The sequence below is a fragment of the Doryrhamphus excisus genome, linkage group LG14 (genome assembly GCF_037039965.1).
Source record: "Doryrhamphus excisus strain RoL-2023G ecotype Guam linkage group LG14, RoL_Dexc_Guam_v1.1, whole genome shotgun sequence".
In the NCBI taxonomy this organism is placed as follows: domain Eukaryota; kingdom Metazoa; phylum Chordata; class Actinopteri; order Syngnathiformes; family Syngnathidae; genus Doryrhamphus; species Doryrhamphus excisus.
The window spans coordinates 19540327-19563811 of NC_136370.1; the positions used below are offsets into that span (position 1 = coordinate 19540327).

General features: G+C 45.4%; 1 protein-coding gene across 3 annotated transcripts in view; it reads right to left on the reverse strand.

Moving 5' to 3' along the window:
- The window catches only part of npas3 (neuronal PAS domain protein 3), a 139080-nt gene that overhangs the window by 52908 nt on the left and 62687 nt on the right, over nucleotides 1-23485 (reverse strand). For all 3 annotated transcript variants that reach the window (XM_058090365.2, XM_058090367.2, XM_058090368.2), the window contains one exon: nucleotides 4430-4512. In XM_058090365.2, the coding sequence (XP_057946348.2) occupies nucleotides 4430-4512 (83 nt within the window). The remainder of the gene's footprint in view (nucleotides 1-4429; nucleotides 4513-23485) is intronic.

Here is a 23485-nt window from a genome sequence, read left to right on the forward strand (position 1 = left end):
GGGTGTCAGGAGGAGGGCGGCGCTCCGAGGGGCGGCAGGCAAAGAGAGATAATGAGTCCAAAGCGGCGGACGCCATTTGTCTTCATTTGGCGTGACGGCCTTCATGCGTTATTATTAGCGGCCGCCACTGCGAGACGAACGGCGAGCGCCAGGCAGGCCCAGGAAATGAAGTGGTGAGCTTGTTGGGAAAGAGCGAAAGAGAAAGAGAGCGAGAAGGCGAAAAGGACAGAAAACCAGCTAGCGAGAGTGAAAAAGAACAGAAAAGTGAAAAAGAGAAAAAAGACAAAAGATACTAATAAATACAAAACGTGACAGGCGGCCATGTTACAGGAAGTGACATGTTTGAGATAATTGCAGTGAGAGAAAGGTGAAAGGTCACATCCACGGCGTGATATGACGCAACGGCGTAAACACGTAGCGCTGATGTCGACTCGTCATTTTCCTTCCTTGGAGCTCGTCCAATCAAATCAGCCGCCATCACATCAGCGGTGTCCCGCAGCTCTCGCTAGCTCATCTTGATCAACGCGGCGTGACGCTCGCAGGTGTGCGGGCATCACGCCGCGTTGACATGCTCACGCAAACACCGTGCCAATAAGACGCCTCGCAGCGTGGAATGTGCTCAAACCTCCTCCTAAACAGACGATGGAGCATTCAGGCACGGGCCGCAGTGGAAAACAAACACCCCCCACGACCACCGGCCCTGCGTCAGACGTAATGTTTGACATGACACCATCGACATAAAGACACTCTGATGACGTCAAAGAACAAACACGCCCGCTCGGGTAAACCCCGCCCGCCTGCTGCGACGCAAAGGACAAAACGCGGTGTGAGAATGTCGAGAAAGCTCAGAGCGCTGACACGTGACGCAAACGCACACACGCAGGCAACAGATTGCTGATGGGACCGAAACCGTAACCTTGCCCTCACTACCCACAATCCCTCTGGGGGACTGTTGCTCCAGCTGCTGCCATCACACACAGAGTGGGACAGGGAAAGGTTTGGGGGGGGGGGGGGGGCAGGAAGGAATAGAACGATGAGGGAGAACATGCAAACTCCACACAGAGATGGCCGAGAGTGGAATTGAACCCCAGTCTCCTAGCTGTGAGGTCTGCGCACTAACCACTCGTCCACCGTACAGCCATATTTTCATCATTACAGTATAAAATAAACCTGTTTACGACCTTGTATCAGAGCCCTCTAGCCGTGACATAACACCCCTATAGTCACCGTTACTCTACTACCAGCCAATAGTAGACATTCATTTTCTACCGCTTATCCTCACGAGGGTTGTGGGGGTGCTGGAGCCTATCCCAGCTGTCTTGGGTACACCCTGGACTGGTCGCCAGCAAATCCCAGGGCACATATAGACAAACAACCATTCACACTCACATTCATACCTATGGACAATTTGGAGTGGCTAATTAACCTAGCATGTTTTTTTATGTAATCTGCATTTTCCAAACACAAATTCCCTTTCATGTTGAGATTCCTTACTACGTCCAGATTTCTCAACCGTCCATCTATGCCGCTCATCCCCACTAAGGTCGTGGGTATGCTGGAGCCTATCCCAGCCGTCTTTGGCCAAGAGGCGGGGTCCACCCTGGACTGGTGGCCAACCATTCCAAGACCATTTCCTTTCCAGGAATTCCACATTTTCCAGACAGCACAGCAAATACGATACAACTGCGAAACCCCGCCCACTTTGCAGTCCTCTCTTCAGTCTGGTTGCCATCCAACTGCCCCCCCCCCCCTCGGCCCACACCCCACCAGTAGAGATTCTCCCCATCTCTCAAGGTTGTTAAGTGTCGACACTATGGCGGCAGTGGAGGGGGGGGGGGGGGGGTCAGAGTTCACCGCGAGCTGTCTGTCTCAGCTGTCCTCCCACAGGACGCCCTGATTGACAGCAATCAGGACAACCCGCCCATCTCCGCCCCCCCTCCCTCACCTCCTCCACCTGCCAGACTTGAATGTGTGTGTGCATCTTCCTGAGTCATTTTTAATTATCCAAATGATATTCAGCTTCAAATACCCCCCCCACAGAAGCCCCCGTGCATGCTCCCAGCAGACACCGCCAGGAGGGCACACCGGCCGTCATTAGCATGAGAGCGTGTTTGTTGGAAGCGGCGGTCCGCCTCCCGAATCAAACAATTAGCCATAAATAAAACCACCTGACGCGTTCTTCTTTTCACCTTCATCCTCCTATTCCCGCCGCTAATGAACCTGCTGGACCTCACAGGAAGTCACCGGGGGGGCGTGGATAATAAGGATGCCAGGTCCGCCATGACCTTTGGTGGGTCGGGGTCAGGCGGCGGCCCCCGGAGTCATCTTTCATGCAGCGAGCGTGGAGCGTGGAGTCTTCATCATGTTCTTTCTTGGGCCATCCTGGCGCCGTTCTTGGCGTCGTTCTTGGCGTCGTTCTTGGCGTCGTTCTTGGCGTCGTTCTTGGCGTCGTTCTTGGCGTCGTTCTTGGCGTCCTCACCTGCACTGACAGCAGGCTGACACTTTGATTGGCAGCCTGACAAGAAGCGATGTCGTCTCTGAGCAGCGTGGCTGTCGTCTTTAATTTTACCCTCCTCGCCGTGACAATGCGGCGGCACCCTACATCTGTTCTTCACGCCGTCGTCGTTAGCAACGCCGCCGCAGGTCAGCGCTTCTCCTCTGTCACATGTTTGTCTCTTCGTGGACGTACTGTATCTTTAAATCTTGTCTTTACGCTGTAAATGACATCAATACACCCCCCACCCACCCCCGCGTCTTGATGTTCAGACATGCTGTTGACCCGTCTTCCTGCCTTTGTGCACGAGTCTCAATTGGTGCACTTAAGTACTTACACTTAAGCACTTAGGGCCCTATTCACTTGTGTACTTAAGCCGGAAAAGGCCATCAGATTGTGGCTGAGCAGGACCCCCCCCCCTCCCAAGTCTTCCAATGTAGCCACCAAGAATCTCAGACTGATAAACTCGTACCAAGGAGCCAGCAAGAACACGGAACTTCCTGTCCCGCCTCGGCAGCCGCCGTCTTCATTAAAATGGCCGACCTCTGGACCTAATCTCCCTCCAAAGAGTCTGCTGCGTGTCGCTAAGTGACTCGCTGGCATTCATTAGCGCCGCGTTTTAGCCCGATCAATCACAACGCTTGCCGCTTTCTTCAAATGTCATCCTCAAACTTCTCACAATCAATTAGGCGGGAGATTAATGAGGCCAATTTGGCGCCGACGTGGCGGCCGCCGTCCTGTCCGCACACGCGTGTAGAAAGGCACAAAGGTTAATTTATGTACATATAAGGACACGCGCATGTGTTGCGTTCGCTTTTGCTCTTGTAAGCACGTTTGTCTTGACGGTGGCGGACAACACGGCCAACTGCGGTGTCACGATAAAGTACGCAAAATGTGTGTGTGTGTGTGTGTGTGTGTGTGGACCTGATTGGACCTGTCAGATCCCTCAAGGTTCAGCACATTAATTACAGGATCATCACTAATTAATCACACCTGAAATAAAAGATGTTTCCTCTGGCAGCACGTGCACACACACACACACACACACACACACACACACACACACAGCGCCGCCGGTGTCACTTCCAATCTCACCTGTGCTTCAATCAGCAGCATCTACCTGCTGAGGTTACCGTGGAGACTCCCGGGGGCTAATACAATGCATTATGGGATGTCAAGTGGATGGGCACAGTTTCCTGAGGATCCACAGGATTAATGCGAGCGGCGTGGAAAGCCAACGTCCCACCGTTGACGTGGACTAATACGACTGCCATGGACCGCCTCCACATCGGAAGCGGCGCCCTCCGTCAGGAACGCATCAGCTCACAGACGACTCCACCTGGGCACTCCGCGTGCTGACATTTACACATGCTAATGCTAATGATGCTGATGTACTCGTTAGAAGGTCACATGACGATAACATTATTTATTAACCGGGGAAGAACATTTCTGTAGCGATGAAACTGAACTGAACTACAGCGTTTCTCATATTTTATATACTTTTTATATCTATCCGTATTCTATGTCGCTTATCCTCACAAGGGGGTGCTGGAGCCTATCCCAGATGTCTTCTTGGGGCAAAAGGTGGGGTCCACCCTGGACTGGTGGCCAGCCAATCCCAGGGCACATATAGTCAAACAACCATTCACACTCACATTCATACCTATGGACAATTTGGAGTGGCTAATTAACCTAGCATGTTTTTGGAATGTGGGAAGAAACCGGAATACCCGGAGAAAAGCCACGCATGCACGGGGAGAAGGTGAACATTTAACATTGGAGCCATGCTGTTCATCCTGGGACGATGGCGCTAACAAGCTAACAAACAAAACACAAGCGTGATCAAGCCCGGCCGGTGACGCCATCGGCTTGACGTGTTCATTACGACATGTTTGGTGGTGGGCGGGGCTTAGGAAGACTTTGTCCTGGTCCTACCTGCAAGATGTGGCTGCCCAGGTGAGGCTCAAAGATCTCCGAGGCAATGGTGCTGGGACTCCTCCTCCGCTGGTTGCCGATAGCTACACACACGTGCACACACACACATGCACACACACGTGCACACACACGAGGAGAGAGAAAGCACAGGACAGGACAGAAGAAGACCGGTGAGACTCGGACACATTGAAACGAGCAAAGCCTCACACACACGTGCACACACGTGCACACACGCACACACGCACACACACACACACACGTTGAGCCAGCCTGGCTTGACAAACACACATTGCACAGGACAAGAGGAACCAGTGAGGTCAGCTGTGCAACACTGCGACAGGTTAGCATCATGCTAATTGTGGCGTGTGCTAACATGACACGGTACATCTTCATATCTGGGGAGAAGAGGAGACATGACGTGAGGACAATAAGAGAGGACGTTACAAGCTGAAGAAGTCCCATGATGCATTGCAGACATGCATCCTGTTATAAATAATGACGTCATCATCCTACCCCCACATGGTGTGTGTGTGTGTGTGTGTGTGTGTGTGTGTGTGTTGATTGACATGGGTCAATAAAAGACTGACACTTCACAATAAGATTCTTGAGAAGAAGGAAAACAAAAATGTTGGGATGAAACTTTATGGTCAACTTTGTGCTTCCATGGCCTGGCGTAGGCGTGCCTTCGGGTTGGACTGTTGATCATCCTCCAGCCTTCACAGACAGGAAGTGAGAGGAGCAACAACCCCGTGGAAACAGACAGTGAGACAGAGCATCCACTCAGTACTTAGACTGTCCACACTGACTCCTGATTGACTCCACACAGACTTCTGACTGACTCCACACTGACTCCTGACTGATTCCATGACTCCTGACTGACTCCACACTGACTCCTGACTGACTCCACACTGACTCCTGATTGACTCCACACGGACTTCTGACTGACTTCACACTGACTCCTGATTGACTCCACACGGACTTCTGACTGACTCCACACTGACTCCTGACTGATTCAATGACTCCTGACTGACTCCTGACTGATTCCATGACTCCTGACTGACTCCACACTGACTCCTGACTGACTTCACACTGACTCCTGATTGACTCCACACGGACTTCTAACTGACTATACACTGACTCTTGACTGATTCAATGACTCCTGACTGACTCCTGACTGATTCAATGACTCCTGACTGACTCCTGACTGATTCCATGACTCCTGATTGACTCCACACTGACTCCTGACTGACTTCACACTGACTCCTGATTGACTCCACACGGACTTCTGACTGACTCCACACTGACTCTTGACTGATTCAATGACTCCTGACTGACTCCTGACTGATTCCATGACTCCTGACTGACTCCTGACTGATTCCATGACTCCTGATTGACTCCACACTGACTCCTGACTGACTTCACACTGACTCCTGATTGACTCCACACGGACTTCTGACTGACTCCACACTGACTCTTGACTGATTCAATGACTCCTGACTGACTCCTGACTGATTCCATGACTCCTGACTGACTCCACACTGACTCCTGACTGACTCCAGACTAACTCCACACTGACTCCTGACTGACTGCTGACTGACTCCTGACTGACTCCACACTGACTCCTGACTGACTGCTGAATGACTCCAAACTGAGTCCTGACTGACTCCTGACTGACTCCACAGTGACTCCTGACTAACTCCACACTGACTCCAGACTAACTCCATACTGACTCCTGACTGACTCCACACTGACTCCTGACTGACTGCTGAATGACTCCACACTAAGTCCTGACTGACTCCTGACTGACTCCACAATGACTCCTGACTGACTCCACAGTGACTCCTGACTAACTCCATACTGACTCCTGACTGACTCCACGCTGACTCCTGACTGACACCACACTGACTCCAGACTGACTCCTGACTGACTCTTGAACTGACCCCACACAGACTCCAGACTGACTCCTGACTGACTCTTGAACTGACCCCACACAGACTCCACACTGATTCCTGACCACCGGTGAAGATTGTTGTTTAATGCCTCTGAATTAAGCCCAAATCAATCCACTTCCACCATTTTCTGTCCACATTTGTAAACAAAGTGTTCTGTGTTAGATGGTTCTCTTACGTATTTACACTTAATCTTTTGAGTGTTTTTACACTGAGAAGTACAACAAACTTCAGTACACTGTCAGTCCCTTGGTGGTGCACTCAACATGGTCAAAAAGGTGAGTGGGCAGTGATGAACACTTACCGGGGGGGGGGGGGGGGCTCCTAAACTAAAAAAGTCTTTTTCATTATGGTACGGTGGAGACGTAGGGCAGGGGGTTGGCTGGTATTTTATCTGGTTATCCAAAAGTTGACATAAAGTTCTGTCTCCTGGTTGCAATTCACCATTGGAAGAGAGAGGGGGCGACAAAGAAGAAAGACGAGCTGAAGAAGAGGCGGAGCTGAGTCCCGGTTCCTATTTCCATGTCGTAGCAAGCTAGTAGGCCGCTAATAAGGACGTTTTGGGATATAAAAGACACGGCCCATATTGCACAGATGGAAGAAAATCACCTATTGTTGGGAAAATGTACAGCCTGTACTATCGCTATAGTTACGTTATATATCGTTTCTTCTTTACAAGGGATCAAACAACGGCTCCACAGAGGCGTGCCGCCAGAGTGGGATCTGCACCTCATCATCCTCATCATTATCTGTTTATTGGTCCTCTTTTTTTTTACATGTTAGCACACAGCTACATGCTAATAAGGTACACGCAGAGCAGATAGACAGGTCAGGTGTGTGTGTGTGTGTGTGTGTGTGTGTGTGCGTGTGTGTGTATGTGGGCAGTGTTAACCCTGGCTGAAAGAGCATTTTTGTGCCCCGAGGTGGTTCTCTGGTCTCTCCCGCATCCCCACAGACCTCATTAGGACACATTTAAAGCCCTCTTGTTGCAATGCAACACACTTAGATGCCATTAAGCACGTCATCAAGCATCTCCATCTCCCAAAATAAATGTCATGTTGGACCTCTGGAGGTCTTCATCCCCATCATCCTCCTCATCCTCATCCTCATCCTCATCATCATCACAGAAGACAAAGATGAGGACAAGCTGAGATGGAATCTTCATGAAAAGACGGAATAAAAAGAATAAAAACACAACTGGCCGACAATAAAAGCCCTGCGGCCACGCTCTGAGCGCTGCTGGGCTGTGTGCGTGTGCATGTGTGTGCGTGTGTGTGTGTGTGTGTGCATGAGTGTGTGTGTATAAAAACAGTTTGCGGTTTAAAGACAACAAAGTTGAGTTGGTACACGGTGCGACACAGCTCCTGTCCTGGGAAGTTTGACTTGCATGAAAAGAGTAAAGCTACATTAGCTAACTCCCTGCTAAGTCGCTAAGTGATGTTGAGCATCGCGTTTTGCGCACTTGCATCATCGATAAAATCCCACGACGCAACGACAACGGGGACGTGGCGGGGGTCTCGTTAGCGATAAAGGACAATCGGCGAGCTCCGGCGTGTGAGATGCATGCCAGGCGAGGAGGAAGTCCTGCGACTGTTAGTCAAATTGCCAATTCAATTAGGGAGGACGCAAGAAGAGGGCGGCCATCTTGGCGCAGTGTCAGAGCCAATTTGTCAAGAAGCAACCAAGCAAGCTAGCATGCAGAAAGAGAGAGCGAGAGAGAGAGAGAGAGCGAGAGAGAGAGAGAGGACACGGAGGAATATTGGCAATAAAAGAAGTGGGAGTCATTCACTTTGATCGACTTCACTTTCAACTTTTCATTCTTGTTCATACAACACAAAATACGTGTTTTGTCTTTGATAGAACACCAGTACTGTGTCTAAATTAGTGTACTTATGTACTTGTACTTAGTCTTTTGAGTACATAAGTGCATTCGGAACTGAGAAGCACCATGCACTGTACCTGTATGTTGCATTCAAAGCCCTCGAAATGATGAGTGCACTTGATGGCCACTTCCAACCATCAACACGAGCCTCTGGGCAGACGGGGAGGGATTCAATTCTACTTTATTTACAGTATATAGCGCTAAATCCCAACAGCAGTTATCTCATGGCACTGTACAAATGAAGATAAAGAACCAATTGCAACCCCACATGAGCAAGCACATAGGCGACGGAGGCAAGGAAAAACTCCCTTGGGAATGGTAATGGTTTAATTTCATTTGAACATGCATCAGATTCCAATTGAGTGCATCCCATAATCAGTTCCCAGTTCCACATGTCCAAAAGGAGTAGGAAGAAGCAAAGCTTATTAAATCCTACCCCTCCATCAATCTACATTTGTTCACTTCCTGCTTTCCTAATATAGTTTACGTTTTTTTTTTAATTATTACTATTATTATTTTTGTCCCATACCAAAGTACTGGGTGATATGAGCATCCAATGCCATAATGTGTACCATAGTAAGCGTCAATATAGTGATATATATAGCACATCATGACTGGTTCAAGACTCTTCATTCTTGTATTTAGCAAATTTATTTTATTTATTAATTTATTTTATTAATTTTTAATAATTTTTTGGGTGTTTTTAAACATTTTTTTAATTTTTTTTATTTTTTGTCCCGAACCAAAGTACTGGGTGATATGAGCATCCAATGCCATAATGGGTACCATAGTAAGTGTCAATATAGTGATATATATAGCACATCATGACTGGTTCAAGACTCTTCATCCTTGTATTTAGCAAACATCAACTGCTTGTATTGTTTCTTGAATTGGCTCATCGTTGTGCATTGTTTGATTTCCTTACTCAATCCATTCCATAGTTTGATTCCACATACTGAAATGCTATGCTAACGCTAACGTAGTCCTAGCATAGAAGTGTTTCAAATGTACTTCTTCCCTGAGATCATATTTCTCCTCTCTTGTAGAGAAGTATTGGATGACATTTTTAGCTAATTGCTTATTTTTAGCCTTATGCATTATTTTAGCTGTTTGAAGATGAACTATATCAGCAAGTTGAAGTATTTGTCATTTTAGAAATAAGGAGTTAGTATGTTCTCTGTAGGCGGCATTATGAATTATCCTTACTGGCCTTTTTTGCAGTACATTTAGCCAGTTATTAGCCCATATTTCCACACAATATGTAAGATATGGTAGAACCAGAGAGCAATACAGAGTGTGGAGTGATTTCTGATTGAGAACAAATTTTGCTTTGTTCGGAAAAGGAGAAGAAAAAGAAGAAGAAGAAAGCAAATGATGATTTCCAGTAAAGATAAAATGACAGCAGAAGAGACAGCTCGGTTATAAAAATGTCTATTTTTGACACTCTAATAAAAAAATTGATTATGCTTCTACATGGAGGTGCGACCATACTTTATGTCAGCTGGCTCCACCCCTAGCTTGACGTTGGCGTTCTGCTCCGAATCCTGTGATAAATGTTCGGATCAACATTTGCAAAAAAGTGATTAATAATAATAATCATATTCCATTCAGCTCCAATTCCCGTTCTCTTCCTGCTTTATTTGTCGTTATTCACTTGTGATGAAGGAAGCTAACAAGCTAAATGCATGGAAGCTCAATTTGGGTTTATGCCTCACACACTTTTTAATCACAAGTATGAAATGTATAACGGGATGGGACTGACAGTCTAGCCATATAATCCATATAATAATGTTATAATTGTAAAACGACTTACCGTATATTAACTTGTGTTCACTTTGCTGCAGATTTTGAGCACGATTTGTGAGGGACGACTGCTTATATTATATTATATTAGTCTCCTTTTGGTGATCATTTATTAATATGTGCTAATAAATAATAAACTGACCACAAATCGGCAAATTTGCACGTACACGAGTGCTGAATCGCGAACAGTACACAGTGTAGTAATTTGAATCACAGCTAAGACGTTCCTCTCAGACGCCATCGGACAGGAAATGACATCAGCAGGGGATGATGGTCAGAACATAAAGATGCGTGAACAAACACACACACACACACACACACACACACACACACACTCCCTGAGCTGTTTAAAAAGTCATTAGCGCTGCAGGCATTTGAATTTATTTCATTTTAATTAGTGTCTTTTTAAAGGCATATTTCTACCACTTTAACATTTCACAAGCACTCGTGCTTAATAATCCATGTGCTCATTACTCCAATGAATTTTAACGGCCTGACTGACCACTAGCCCCTCCCCCACAGCCACACACACAAGCTCTTAAAAATAACGCACATAAATAAAAGAGAAAAAGAAAATAAAGAGTCATTTTCCATTCCGACATTCCCAGTGAAGGAAGTCATCGGAATAAAGCACCGATGCGAAGATGAATGGATGAAAGTGTACCAAACAGTAACAAATAATTATACGGACGCTCGGATCGATCAGCTGCTGATCAATATCGGGAGATTTGTGATTGGCATATGCTGATAAATGCTCTTCAAAGCCCATCCCAAAAACCGATCGGCATGTTTGATCGCTCCCTTGTCAAACGTATCAAACGTTTACATGCCTTGTCTAGCCGTCAGTGGCGGCGGCTCGCTAGCTAGTTATCCGCCTAGCTTCTTTTGTTCCGACTCCAAAATGACTTTGGACATTTTTTTACAGAGAAGGTGCGAGAGGGTTTAACACAGCCGAGTGTAATCTTAACCAATCAAATGAACGCCTCTCATTGCCTTTAAATGTGCAGGAATGGTGCCACCTGGTGGACACGTCATCTGGCCCTGACCCTGTTCCTGTTCCTGTTCCTGTTCCTGTTCCTGTTCCTGTCCCTGGCGGCCATCTTGCTTGTTTTCCACCAGCATTCCTCTCTACATCACCAAATAGGAGAACCTTTAATGGTATTTACGGGGGTGTTGTACCCCACCATCTCCCAGTGTAGAGTCGCCCCGGTTGGCATCATACCTGACCTGCCGTCAGGTCGAGTCCATGCATGACGTCTCAAATGTGATGGGACAATTAAATTAACAATAAAAAAATAGGTACATATTGGTTCAGACGCTTACATTAAATAGTGGTTGCTGTTATTGTTTTTTCCTGTCAGCCAATTTACCATTACGCAGGCTGCGCTTCGCCTGCGCCCTGAATAGACCAGGTTGGGCTGTTTTGTCACAAAATTGTTGCATCGCCAAGCTGAAAACCTGGACTCCGCCCCTGGTGCGCCGCCACGCCCATCTCGGCGTAGTCCAATCTACCAAATTACGAAATTGGCTGCGCATGCGTCGGGACCAAATTACCATCTTGTGCTGCGCCACGAAATTAGAGCCCAAAATCTTTTTACAAAATGTAAAACATGCAGCCTTGGGATTTTCAGTATGCGGTCCTTGGTCGTAAAAGATGTTAAGACCTTTAAGACACCCCTGTCTTAAAATAGGGGGTGTCCAAAGGCTGGAGCTCATTTTGAATGGGCCCTTGGCATATTGTAAAAGGGTTATTTATTCATTCATTCATTCAGGCGAGAGGCGGGGTCCACCCTGGACTGGTGGCCAGCCAATCCCAGGGCACATATAGACAAACAACCATTCACACTCACATTCATACCTATGGACAATTTGGAGTGGCTAATTAACCTAGCATGTTTTTGGAATGTGGGAGGAAACCGGAGTACCCGGAGAAAACCCACGCAAACTCCACACCACACAGAGATGGCCCAGGCTGGGATTGAACTCGAGTCTACTAGCTAACCACTCGACCGCCGTGCAGCCTGGGTTATTTATTAGTAGTACATTAATAAGCTTTGTCACCTTTAACGCAAAGCTCAGATGTTAGCTAAAATGTTGACCGACATGAAATTAGTTTTAACATCTTTAATGCACAAAATGTACGTAGCTAATCGGTCCCCGCATCCTCAGTTTGAACACCCCCGTCTTAAATGGAGCTAAACAGGAAGAGTAGACAAAGACACTTTATTAGGTACACCATTTTCTTAAATCCAATATTGAAATTTCAGTGACTTTTCTTGTGCTCATCTACACGACCGTGATAGACATGATCACACAACACAGCAGACACACACACACACACAGGGAGTTCAGCGAGGCCTGACGTTATTGGCAGCAGGGAATAGAGGGAGCAGACAGTAATTAGGAAGCAGCCTACTGTACCACACACGCACACACATAGACGCTGGGTGTAATTAGGTAGGGGCCCTGGCGCCCCAGCGGTGAAGTGAACAAGACTTGAATACCCGCACGGGGATCAGTGGAACAGCAGAACGTGTGCTAAAAGGGTGCACGGACACACACACGGGGAGTGTTGGCTCTGAAGGATTAAAAGAGGCTGTTGGCTCCTCCCACTAACCAATCAATCAGCTGTAGGCGGGGCCAAGCGTGGCCATAATAAATAAGGCTGGATTGGTGAAGCTGAAGATGGCCGGCCCTCCTTGATCCGAAACTCATGGTGGCCAGTCAATGCCTCCTCATGTGACCTTGAACGCAACATCATGTTTATAGCATGCTCATGCGTCGTATTAGCTTAGACGTGTTTCTGTTAGCTTTAGCACATCTCTATTTAGCTTCCACCTGCAGGAGCACACACACACACACACACACAGTGTGTGACATTGACTAATGCGATGCTGCTTCACACATGTTGCTGCCAATCGATTAGCACGGCAGCTTGATAGCATGAGCGCACACGCAAACAGGAGAGGACAAACAGGAAGTAGAGAAGCCTGAGAGTCACATGATGTGCCATCTATCCACCCAGCCAGCCTGTGAGTATTAGTGGACAGAAGGGTCGGGCATCCAGTCTCCAGCATCGATGGGAACCAGGAGTAACATTCCCATTCTCCTGGGATCATTCAAATACTTTTATTTTGAAAATAAATATTGATAATAATGATCATTTTGTAAATAAAAGGACGGGAGCTATGGCTAGGCTAGTTTAAGCACACTACAGTCAAGGGACCTCCTCAACCCACACAACAAAATCCAGCATTCAAAATAAGAGCGCTTTGGGCTATATACTGTTTCATTGTGTTAACAAAATAAGGGCGTCATTAAAAATAGCTTCCACTATCAATGAGGCAGAAAAAAAGTGTACTATTTGTAAAAAATAAACATCCTTTGTGAAAGTGTAAACAATTCATGAAAAAGTTCAGACACTTCCTCCAAAAAGAGCCACCTCATTTCAACTACGCAAACTTTTATGACCCATCGGAATTGGAACGGAGAATCATTAGGAACCGGAACCCAAACAAGGAATCAGCATCGGAAATAGAATCGTTCATATTCAAACAATGCCCAACCCTAGTGGGTGGAGCTTGCTACTCATCTACATCAATCAATCAATCAATCAATCAAACTTTATTTGTAGACCACTTTTCACACATAGAATGTAGCACCAAAAGGTAGGCAGGCGACCCACAGAGCTCCCAGCCACCCCAGTAGGTAAGCCCCACGAGAGGAGACACCCCAGCCCCCAGCGCAGTGAGCCCCCAGCTGAGGAAACACTGCATATATGGGATAAAAAATATAAAAACATAAAAAAATAAGAATGTAGAAAGTATATATAAAATAATGACATAAAAATTAAAATATATAAGAACATTAATAAAAACTAAAAATATAAAAAAAATTAAGATCCAAAAGAAAAGGTATAAAAGGAATAAAATAACCATTAGATAAAGATACATTAGATACATGTTGGCATTAAATACAACTAAAATTCATGACACAAACAGCAATATTTTTAATAAAACAGCTAAAACCTTCTGATGGCCTCACACACACACACACACACACACACACACACACGCATGGAAGTCCTATTAAAATGTAAGATGATAAACTAACAGGTTGCTTCCTGGCAACATGCTTGACAATCACATCCAATCTTTGTTTTATCTGAAGTCTGCAAATGAAAAAACAGCAACAATAATAACTGTGTGTGTGTGTGTGTGTGTGTGTGTGTGTGTGATAAGCTATCTGTACAGTACAACTATGATGTATGAGGCTCATCCCTGCGTTGAGGCACAGTTCTTATGGGAATATGTGCACACACACACACACACACACACACACACACACACACACACACTACACAACCGATATAGAGCTGATAAGACTGCAATAAACTCTCCTACGCACTAAAAACTACAAAATACATTCACTGTGTGTGTGTGTGTGTGTGTGTGTGTGTGTGTGTGTGTGTGTGTGTGTGTGTGTGTAATTGTAAGTGATGCAATGGTGTGACAAGAGTGAGAAATGAAGTGTTTTTCATGTCGGCTTGTTTACAGTACATTCATTATTTTAAGTTTTAACAAACATGGCATCTACCGCCCCCCCGGCCCCCCACTGTCCCCAAGTGGGGACCAACCAGTGGACAGCTTGAGGACTCTAAGATGATCAGAAAGCATCAAAGTGCGTTGAAAGTTTGGCTTTCCAAAAAAAAACGTCCATTCAGAGACATCAAAGTCTTTGATTGACAGGGGACAAACGTTCCGAGGGACACGGGAGACGTCAGCGTGAACTTCATCCTACATCTGAGACGACGCTGGTGCTACACTTTGATTGGCAGTGGGCGGAGTCAGTCGGTGAAGGAGGCTGGGACAACATCGGGCCATGGAGGCCATGGAGCCCTCATGGTACTTTCACTCAGAATTTGGAGAAAAACCCAGGTTTTGAACTCAAACCACTCAAAATGGCGAGGTTACCGCGCTCAATAGTCGCCATCTTGGCTACGTAACAGAAGGGGCGGAGCCAACTTGAAATAACAGCGGCTGTACCGCACACTCAGGAAGTACTGTAAGTACACTGTGACTCTGGGAGGGATGCAGCACAATGACTTCATCTGCCTCCGTTGTGGTCCTGATGAAGATGAAGATGAGGATGGAGATGGAGATGGAGATGGCGATGGCGATGGAGATGGATGGAAGCATCGGGCAAAGGGAGAAAGGAGAAGGCGGAGTGTTATGAGTGTTATTAGCAAATGGGCTGGACGCTTAGCGAGCCTTCAAACTGCGGCGTAACTTCACAGTCCAGCAAACACAGGCTCGCTTCCCGCCCCGCCCCCGCCACCCCCCCGCCAACCCCCCCACCCTCCAGTTGATCATTCATCTGTGTGTCCTCCAACTCTCCCTGTTAGCTTTTATAAAGCCATTAAATGCCTTCGTTTAGACTGGAGCCTCGTTACTGTGTGTGTGTGTGTGTGTGTGTGTGTGCGTGTGTGTGTGTGTGTGTGTGAATATTTGCTCAGCTGAAAAGTGGTTTTAGCAGCAGAACGCTCCGCATGGTCAAGGTCGTCCTGAAGGTGACAGACTAGCCATGAAGGGATGTCTTTATGGTTTAGTTACAAATGATGAAATGTGATGACATCACCAAACAATGATGGAGAAACCAACAACCCTCCTTGGCGAGCCCGTCGTTTGAGCCCCGTTTCCAGTCTACAGTCACTTCTGCAGATTGAAAGTGACCTTTGGACTTATTTAGAGGTAAAATGTCGACGTCTCAAACGGAATTCTTCCGTCAGTACACTTTACCGTGTACTTAGTTCCTGGTGTGTGGACTTTCACTGTAGCCACGTATACATGGACCCAAATATTCCAATAGCCACGTATACATGGACCCAAATATTCCAATAGCCACGTATACATGGACCCAAATATTCCAATAGCCACGTATACATGGACCCAAATATTCCAATAGCCACGTATACATGGACCCAAATATTCCAATAGCCACGTATACATGGACCCAAATATTCCAATAGCCACGTATACATGGACCCAAATATTCCAATAGCCACGTATACATGGACCCAAATATTCCAATAGCCACGTATACATGGACCCAAATATTCCAATAGCCACGTATACATGGACCCAAATATTCCAATAGCCACGTATACATGGACCCAAATATTCCAATAGCCACGTATACATGGACCCAAATATTCCAATAGCCACGTATACATGGACCCAAATATTCCAATAGCCACGTATACATGGACCCAAATATTCCAATATCCACGTATACATGGACCCAAATATTCCAATAGCCACGTATACATGGACCCAAATATTCCAATAGCCACGTATACATGGACCCAAATATTCCAATATCCACATATACATGGACCCAAATATTCCAATAGCCACGTATTCATGGACCCAAATATTCCAATATCCACGTATACATGGACCCAAATATTCCAATAGCCACGTATTCATGGACCCAAATATTCCAATATCCACGTATACATGGACCCAAATATTCCAATAGCCACGTATACATGGACCCAAATATTCCAATAGCCACGTATACATGGACCCAAATATTCCAATAGCCACGTATACATGGACCCAAATATTCCAATAGCCACGTATACATGGACCCAAATATTCCAATAGCCACGTATACATGGACCCAAATATTCCAATATCCACGTATACATGGACCCAAATATTCCAATTACATTCGCTTTATTTGCTGAAACGGAAAGAATGTAACCTTTGTATACGCCTCATTCCCAAAGAAAAGTGCCAATCCAAATGACCATATAATGGGATTCACGGGGGTGGAATATTCCTTTCCCAAATCCGATTGAGGTATCTTGTACCCGCTCAAACGGAAAGTTGTCAGGGTGCGTTCTTCTTCTTCTTCTTGTTTTTATTGGCGGTTGGCAAGCAGCTTTGGTGTGCATTAGCGCCATCTGTGGAACAGAATCTAAACACTTCTACACTTTATTATTAAAAAAGAAAATATATATCTATATAAAACATGTCCCGAGTTTAATTATAAAATATTAGCAAGATTGAATTTGATCTTTTCCTGTTTAAATTGATCCCGGGTGCGTTCTTTCAGAGCATGCTCAGATATGACGTAACACGCAGATCCAGACGTTCTTCACTTTTAAAAATGGAGGCCAGCAATCGGCACTGGAATCGGCTGTGGGAAGTTTGTTTTTGATCCAAACTAAATTTCAAGACTGGATGAAGGAAAAACTGGCAATAGGGAGTTATTCCAACAAGTGAAAGAAAAACTTGTGGAAGTCAGTATCACGTGATGTTGATGTTTACGTTTTACTGGGCATGCCCCATGGACTATTCTGGTTGATTATAGTGACGCATGTAGACAAGAGATTGGAATATTCCTTTCCATGGATACCATTGTTTTCGGACAGGTCATTCGGAAAGATTCCATTGGGAAAGAGAAAACCTCCTCATGTAAACGTGGCTAATGTAGTGCTATCCCAAATCCATGCCTGCTATTGGGCTAAGACTAAGCTGTCTTACTTGTTGATAGTAGGAATGATAACATGGCAGTCTAGTTGACTATTGGTCGTGATATTTAATGACAGTTGTGTTGAAAAAAGATATTTCAAATACACAAAAATGCCAAGTTTTCTGCAACTTTCACTTGCATACTGAATGAATAAAGTATCAATAAGAGCCCATCCATTTATTGCTATGCTGGAGCCAATCCCAGGGCACATATAGACAAACAACCATTCACACTCACATTCATACCTATGGACAATTTGGAGTGGCTAATTAACCTAGCATGTTTTTGGAATGTGGGAGGAAACCAGAGTACTTGGAGAAAACTCACAACCCAGAAAAAACCCAGAACATGCAAACTCCACACAGTGGAGAATCGAACCCAGGTTTTCCCAATCTCCTGACTGTGCTAACCACTCGTCCATTTCTACTTTATATACGACTATAATTACGCAATATTTACACAGGACGACACGGATACAATACACGGTCACTTTGTTTGATTCCTCATCAGTGGAGGCGAGCTAAGTGATTTATAAAAAGAACAACATAGTGCTGGAGTGGACCACTAACTAATTAGCAACATACATCACAGCTGGGACCTACAAGCTAATTACACCTGACAGGAAATACTTGACTTTGTTCAAACATGAGCATTTCATGTCGCTTTGGATCGGGAATCAAAGCTTCTGAAACATGCCGGCGGATGATTGACTGCTGAGTGGCGCACAGTCAACAGCACGTAAGCCAATAAAACGCCATTTGTCTGGAGCGTGGGCCAAGCGGCATAAACAGATTAGGAAAGGACATTAGCTACGTAACTGGGTTAGCAAGGACATCAGCTCTAATGGCCCGGCGTCCTTCACAAAGACCTCATGGTGCACCGGGACCAGAACCAGTGACACTTACTGGAAACAGGAGCTTCTACCAGTCGCCGATTCAGTTTTACGTTCAATCTCCGTCCAGCCCCTACAGCATGAACCACAACAACGAACATAGAACATGTCCTCCTGTGTCCACCCCAACCCCAACCCAAACCGATCCACAACGCCAACGCTCCCATTCCGTAGGAAACCGTAGGTTTCTTAAGTCCACAATCGTGACGTGACCAACCATCTCGTGGACGTGACGTCTAGCCATGATGATCACAGAGGTTTAATGTGGCTCATTAGCAGCAAGTGAAGATGATTGCTGTTCGTAAATTAGCTTCTCCTCTCAACGAGAGAAAAAGCCGCCGAGGGGAGTCGGATTCAAAAACCAGCGTCTCAGCACGGCCGCGTTGGAATAAATTGTAACGTCTTTCAGTCAACACAAACAAGGAACTATTTTGTGTCATTACAACACTTTGTGGGATAACAACACCCCCCGCAGCGCTCTTGTGTATGCCAACAAAATAAAAGACTATTGGGGTTTCCAGTAATTGTTTCCATGGTGATTATTTTCCCTCTTTGAGTTGTGACAGCGCGCGGGACGAGCACGGCAAGAAGGAAAAAACAAAACACACGCGTCGGCCGCTGAAAGCAATTTCCTCGTCTAAATGTAGTTATGCAAAGCCTGCGGGCATCATCAGCATTTGGTAATTAGTTTTATAATTACGCCGCTTTCCCGCTCGCTCTGCCACTCCATTTTCCGCACGCCCAGACGGGAGAATCAAAACATCTCACACGCCCAGTCCGCCAAATCACTTCCTGGTTAGTTAGCAGCAGAGTGCACGGCGAGAGGCGGTGGCTTCGGTCTTTTAGGCCACGGAAGCCTGCTGGGTTCTAGAGTGGGTACATTTGGAGTGGACTGGAACATCCCACTGGAAAGGAACTACAGTTGCATTTGCATACAGGTCAATCAGAACCGACATCGGAGCGCCGGAGGATATCATTTCCTCCTCGTCTTTCCTTAGACAGGAAGCGTACCTGTGGGACCCACCTTAGATGACCTTGTCCTACTTGACCATGCAGTTTTTGACCCCTGACGCCGCCTTCGTTCAGGATTTGGAGGCAACAGGTAGGGGTCGGGGTCAACGTGTTCCCCGAGTATAATGGAGGACGCCATTAGCCCGGCTAGCACGCCGCGTCATAAAAACATCAGCTGTTCCAAAGAGACGAGATGGATCATAACAAGACGAGACTCCCGCCGCTCTGTCTGTGCCGCGCTGAGACGCAATCATGGCCGCCGTCGCTCTAATTGACTGTCTGCTTTATTATTTTTTTTCTCTTTGTCCTCACTCTTCTTCATCCCTCTCGCTCTCGGCTCGCTCGCTCGCTCGCTCGCTCTGGCAGCGTTTAGTCTCGCTGAGACGCAGCTTGACTTTGTGTAAAGACGACGTCTGAGTGCACACGCACACACAAAAGGCCTCAAATGGAAAAATGATGTCATATTCTGCTTGGAGGTTAACCCCTCGCCATTCCGACGGCCCTCCCCCGTCTACCATTTTCATGATGAAGCCCAAGTTCTGCTGCCCCTTGTTTAGTTTGTATGCCTCAGCGTGTTCAACGATACTGGAAAGCTTAGTTTGTAGAGATTGGACTCATATAAATCATTCCAGGATATGAATATCATAACTACGGGCTTCATAAACACGAATGGTAGACGAAAATCTATGTCCGGTTATGTTGGCAATGGTCCGGACAAATAATTACCGTATTTTCCGGACTATAAGTCACACTTTTTTTCATAGGTTGGCTGCTCCTGCGACTTATACTCCAGAGTGACTTACACATGAAAAAACTCTTTATGTTACGGGCTGCATGGGCTGAAACCAGGGTTCAATTCCACCCTCGGCCATCTCTGTGTGGAGTTTGCATGTTCTCCCCGTGCATGCGTGGGTTTTCTCCGGGTACTCCGGTTTCCTCCCACATTCCAAAAACATGCTAGGTTAATTAGCCATTAATTGTATTTTTATTACCTAATAATAATACATGACATTGTTACATGACTCCCTCGTTTATCGCGGCTAATTGGTTCCAGTCCCGACTGTAACAAGTGAATTTTGGTAAAGTCAGGATTCTTTATTCATAGGCGATTACCGATATAACAATAACAATTTTCCGATATCAACATGAATCATACATTTTTTGGTGTGTGAAATATGAGAAAAGCACAAATCATACAAACATTTACAGATTTTTTGCAGTTTTTTGACAAAAACTCACCCATTTCCATAAACACTGGACACCTTTTGTGTTCATGTTTATTTTTAGTGTAGCTGAATAAGCATTGTGTTAGCATATCTTACCCCTATTCAGCCTGTTCTCTATTCTTTTATTGTTAGAATAAATTAGAAAATTAAATTAGAAATAGAAAAAATGCGACTTATGTATGTTTTTCTTGTAAGACTTATACTCTGGAGCGACTTATAGTCCAGAAATAATAGAAAGTAGATATTAAGTAATAATTGCACACTAAGCCTGACCTCTGTAAAGACACTGTACACACCATTTTCATCTGACATAGCATAGCATATAGCATCAAATTCAGTTAGCCTAACCCTAAGACGCAACTTTGAACTTCTGACTGAAACCTCACTCAACCCCCTGTTGGTGGGCGGAGCTTTCTCTCCCAATCCGTTTGGTGTAAACATGTATTCCAGGTGACATTGCAGTACATCTCGTGTTTACAGTCACACAATTCAACAACCGAGTAGGAAGAAGCAGAGCTTAATAAGCAATCAATAATCGCTTCCTGAGTTCATTATACACGACTTACTGTACACAAGCTAGCAACGTCAGGAGCCCCGGGAAAAACCCCAAAATGACGCCATGATGCATCTCCACCTCTGTAGAGGAACACAACGGCGGGCTGGTGTGGTCCTCGCCACCCGGCACCAAAAAAAGCACAAATTCCATATTTTGAAGGCACCTTCTTGAAAAACTATATGCTAACTTAAAACTAGTGCTCGTAACGTAGAAATTCTGACTTTGGGGGGATACTAAATTCAGCTTGTTAGCTTTCAAAAGAGCCCAAATCCACATCACGCAAATCCCCAAATTAGACATGTCTCACTCATACAGACTGAAATAACTATCTAAGTAGGTCTTATAAGACATAAACAACATTATACGGTGTAACGCAACAATGATATCATGAATGAAGCTCTGTGTGTGTGTGTGTGTGTGTGTGTGTGTGTGTGTGTGTGTTGATTGTAGACTGGCTCATGAAGTGTGGCATTTTGGTGTCTGCTGCTCTCTGCATGCATAATGAATAACCAGGTGTTGGAGCGGGTCACACATGCAACAGATTGTCACACACACACACACACACACACACAATCCTCCACATTGCTATAAATTCACACATAAACACATCAAGCAGCATTCAGTCACACACACACACACACACACACACACACACGTTCGCGGTGTGGGTGTCAGGCTGCTCAAAGGTCACGGTTGTTTGTGTGTGTTGGTGCAGCAGATGTGGAGTCTCTGACAGGAAGTGAAAGCTGCAGCACTAAACTGTAGAAGAGCAACTGATGGGTCAATTAACGCAAAGGTCAACAGGGGGAGGGACGAGTGGGGGGGGGGGGGGAGTCAAGGAGGAAGAAGGCTGGAGAGAAAGGATGAAGTTTGTTCTTCCAAATTTGACACGTGTGTGTATCTTTAAATGTTGTCATGTTTCGTCGCCGAAGTCTTCCTGACCAGAAGAAAAAATAACCACGTGTTGGTGCTAAACTAATACTCATTATCAATAGTTTGAAATGAATAGGTAGTATTGTGTCGATATGTTTGATATATGTTTGAGTGGCTTGGCTACTCCACGTCTGCACTACGGAAATCAAACCATATTCCATATTACAGAGGTAATGCCGCGTTTACCGACAATCTTCATCCAATGCGTCAATCGAGTGTGCAGCGGCGAGCAGTCGCAGGAAGAAAACGTCATCAAATGGGCTTTTTCCATTGATACATCATGCATCATTTCATCATCGCAAGGATCAATACCGGTATACTGCTATATAAAAATGATCACCCAATCCTAAAACGGAATACCTTAGTTCCTGAGTGTGTGAGTTTTTCAGTGAAATCCATTCCTATCATTGTACGCTGACTGCAGTATTCACCCTTTTCTCTCCTTTTTAAAGGTGAATTGCAACCACTGAACGTATTATCACCAATATTTGCATCACCCCAGAAAATATCTGTCAGATTTTTGTCCTCACTTCTCTATTGTATAATCATTAGGAGTACTGTATTTTCTGGACTGTAAATCGCTCTGGAGTATAAGTTGCACAAGGCCAAAAATGCATAATTAGGTAGAAAGAAACATACATAAGTCACACTGGAGTATAAGTCACACAAGGCCAGAAATGCATAATTAGGTAGAAAGAAACATACATAAGTCGCACTAGAGTATAAGACGCGCAAGGCCAAAAATGCATAATTAGGTAAAAAAAACATACATAAGTCGCACAAGGCCAAAAATGCATAGCTAGGTAGGAAAAAACATACATAAGTCGCACTAGAGTATAAGACGCGCAAGGCCAAAAATGTATAATTAGGTAGAAAAAACATACATAAGTCGCACAAGGCCAAAAATGCATAGCTAGGTAAAAAAAAAACACACATAAGTCGCACTAGAGTATAAGACGCACAAGGCCAAAAATGCATAATTAGGTAGAAAAAAACATACATAAGTCGCACAAGGCCAAAAATGCATAATTAGGTGGAAAAAAACCAGACATAAGTCGCACTGGAGTATAAGTCGCACAAGGCAAAAATTAATAATTAGGTAGAAAAAAACATACATAAGTCGCACTGGAGTATAAGTCGCAAGAACAGCCAACCTATGAAAAAAAGTGTGACTTATAGTCCGGAAAACGCCCCTTCTCTTCCGTTACGCAGCCAAGATGGCGACAGTTGAGGTTGGCAAGAGTCCATCGCCGTATACTCAC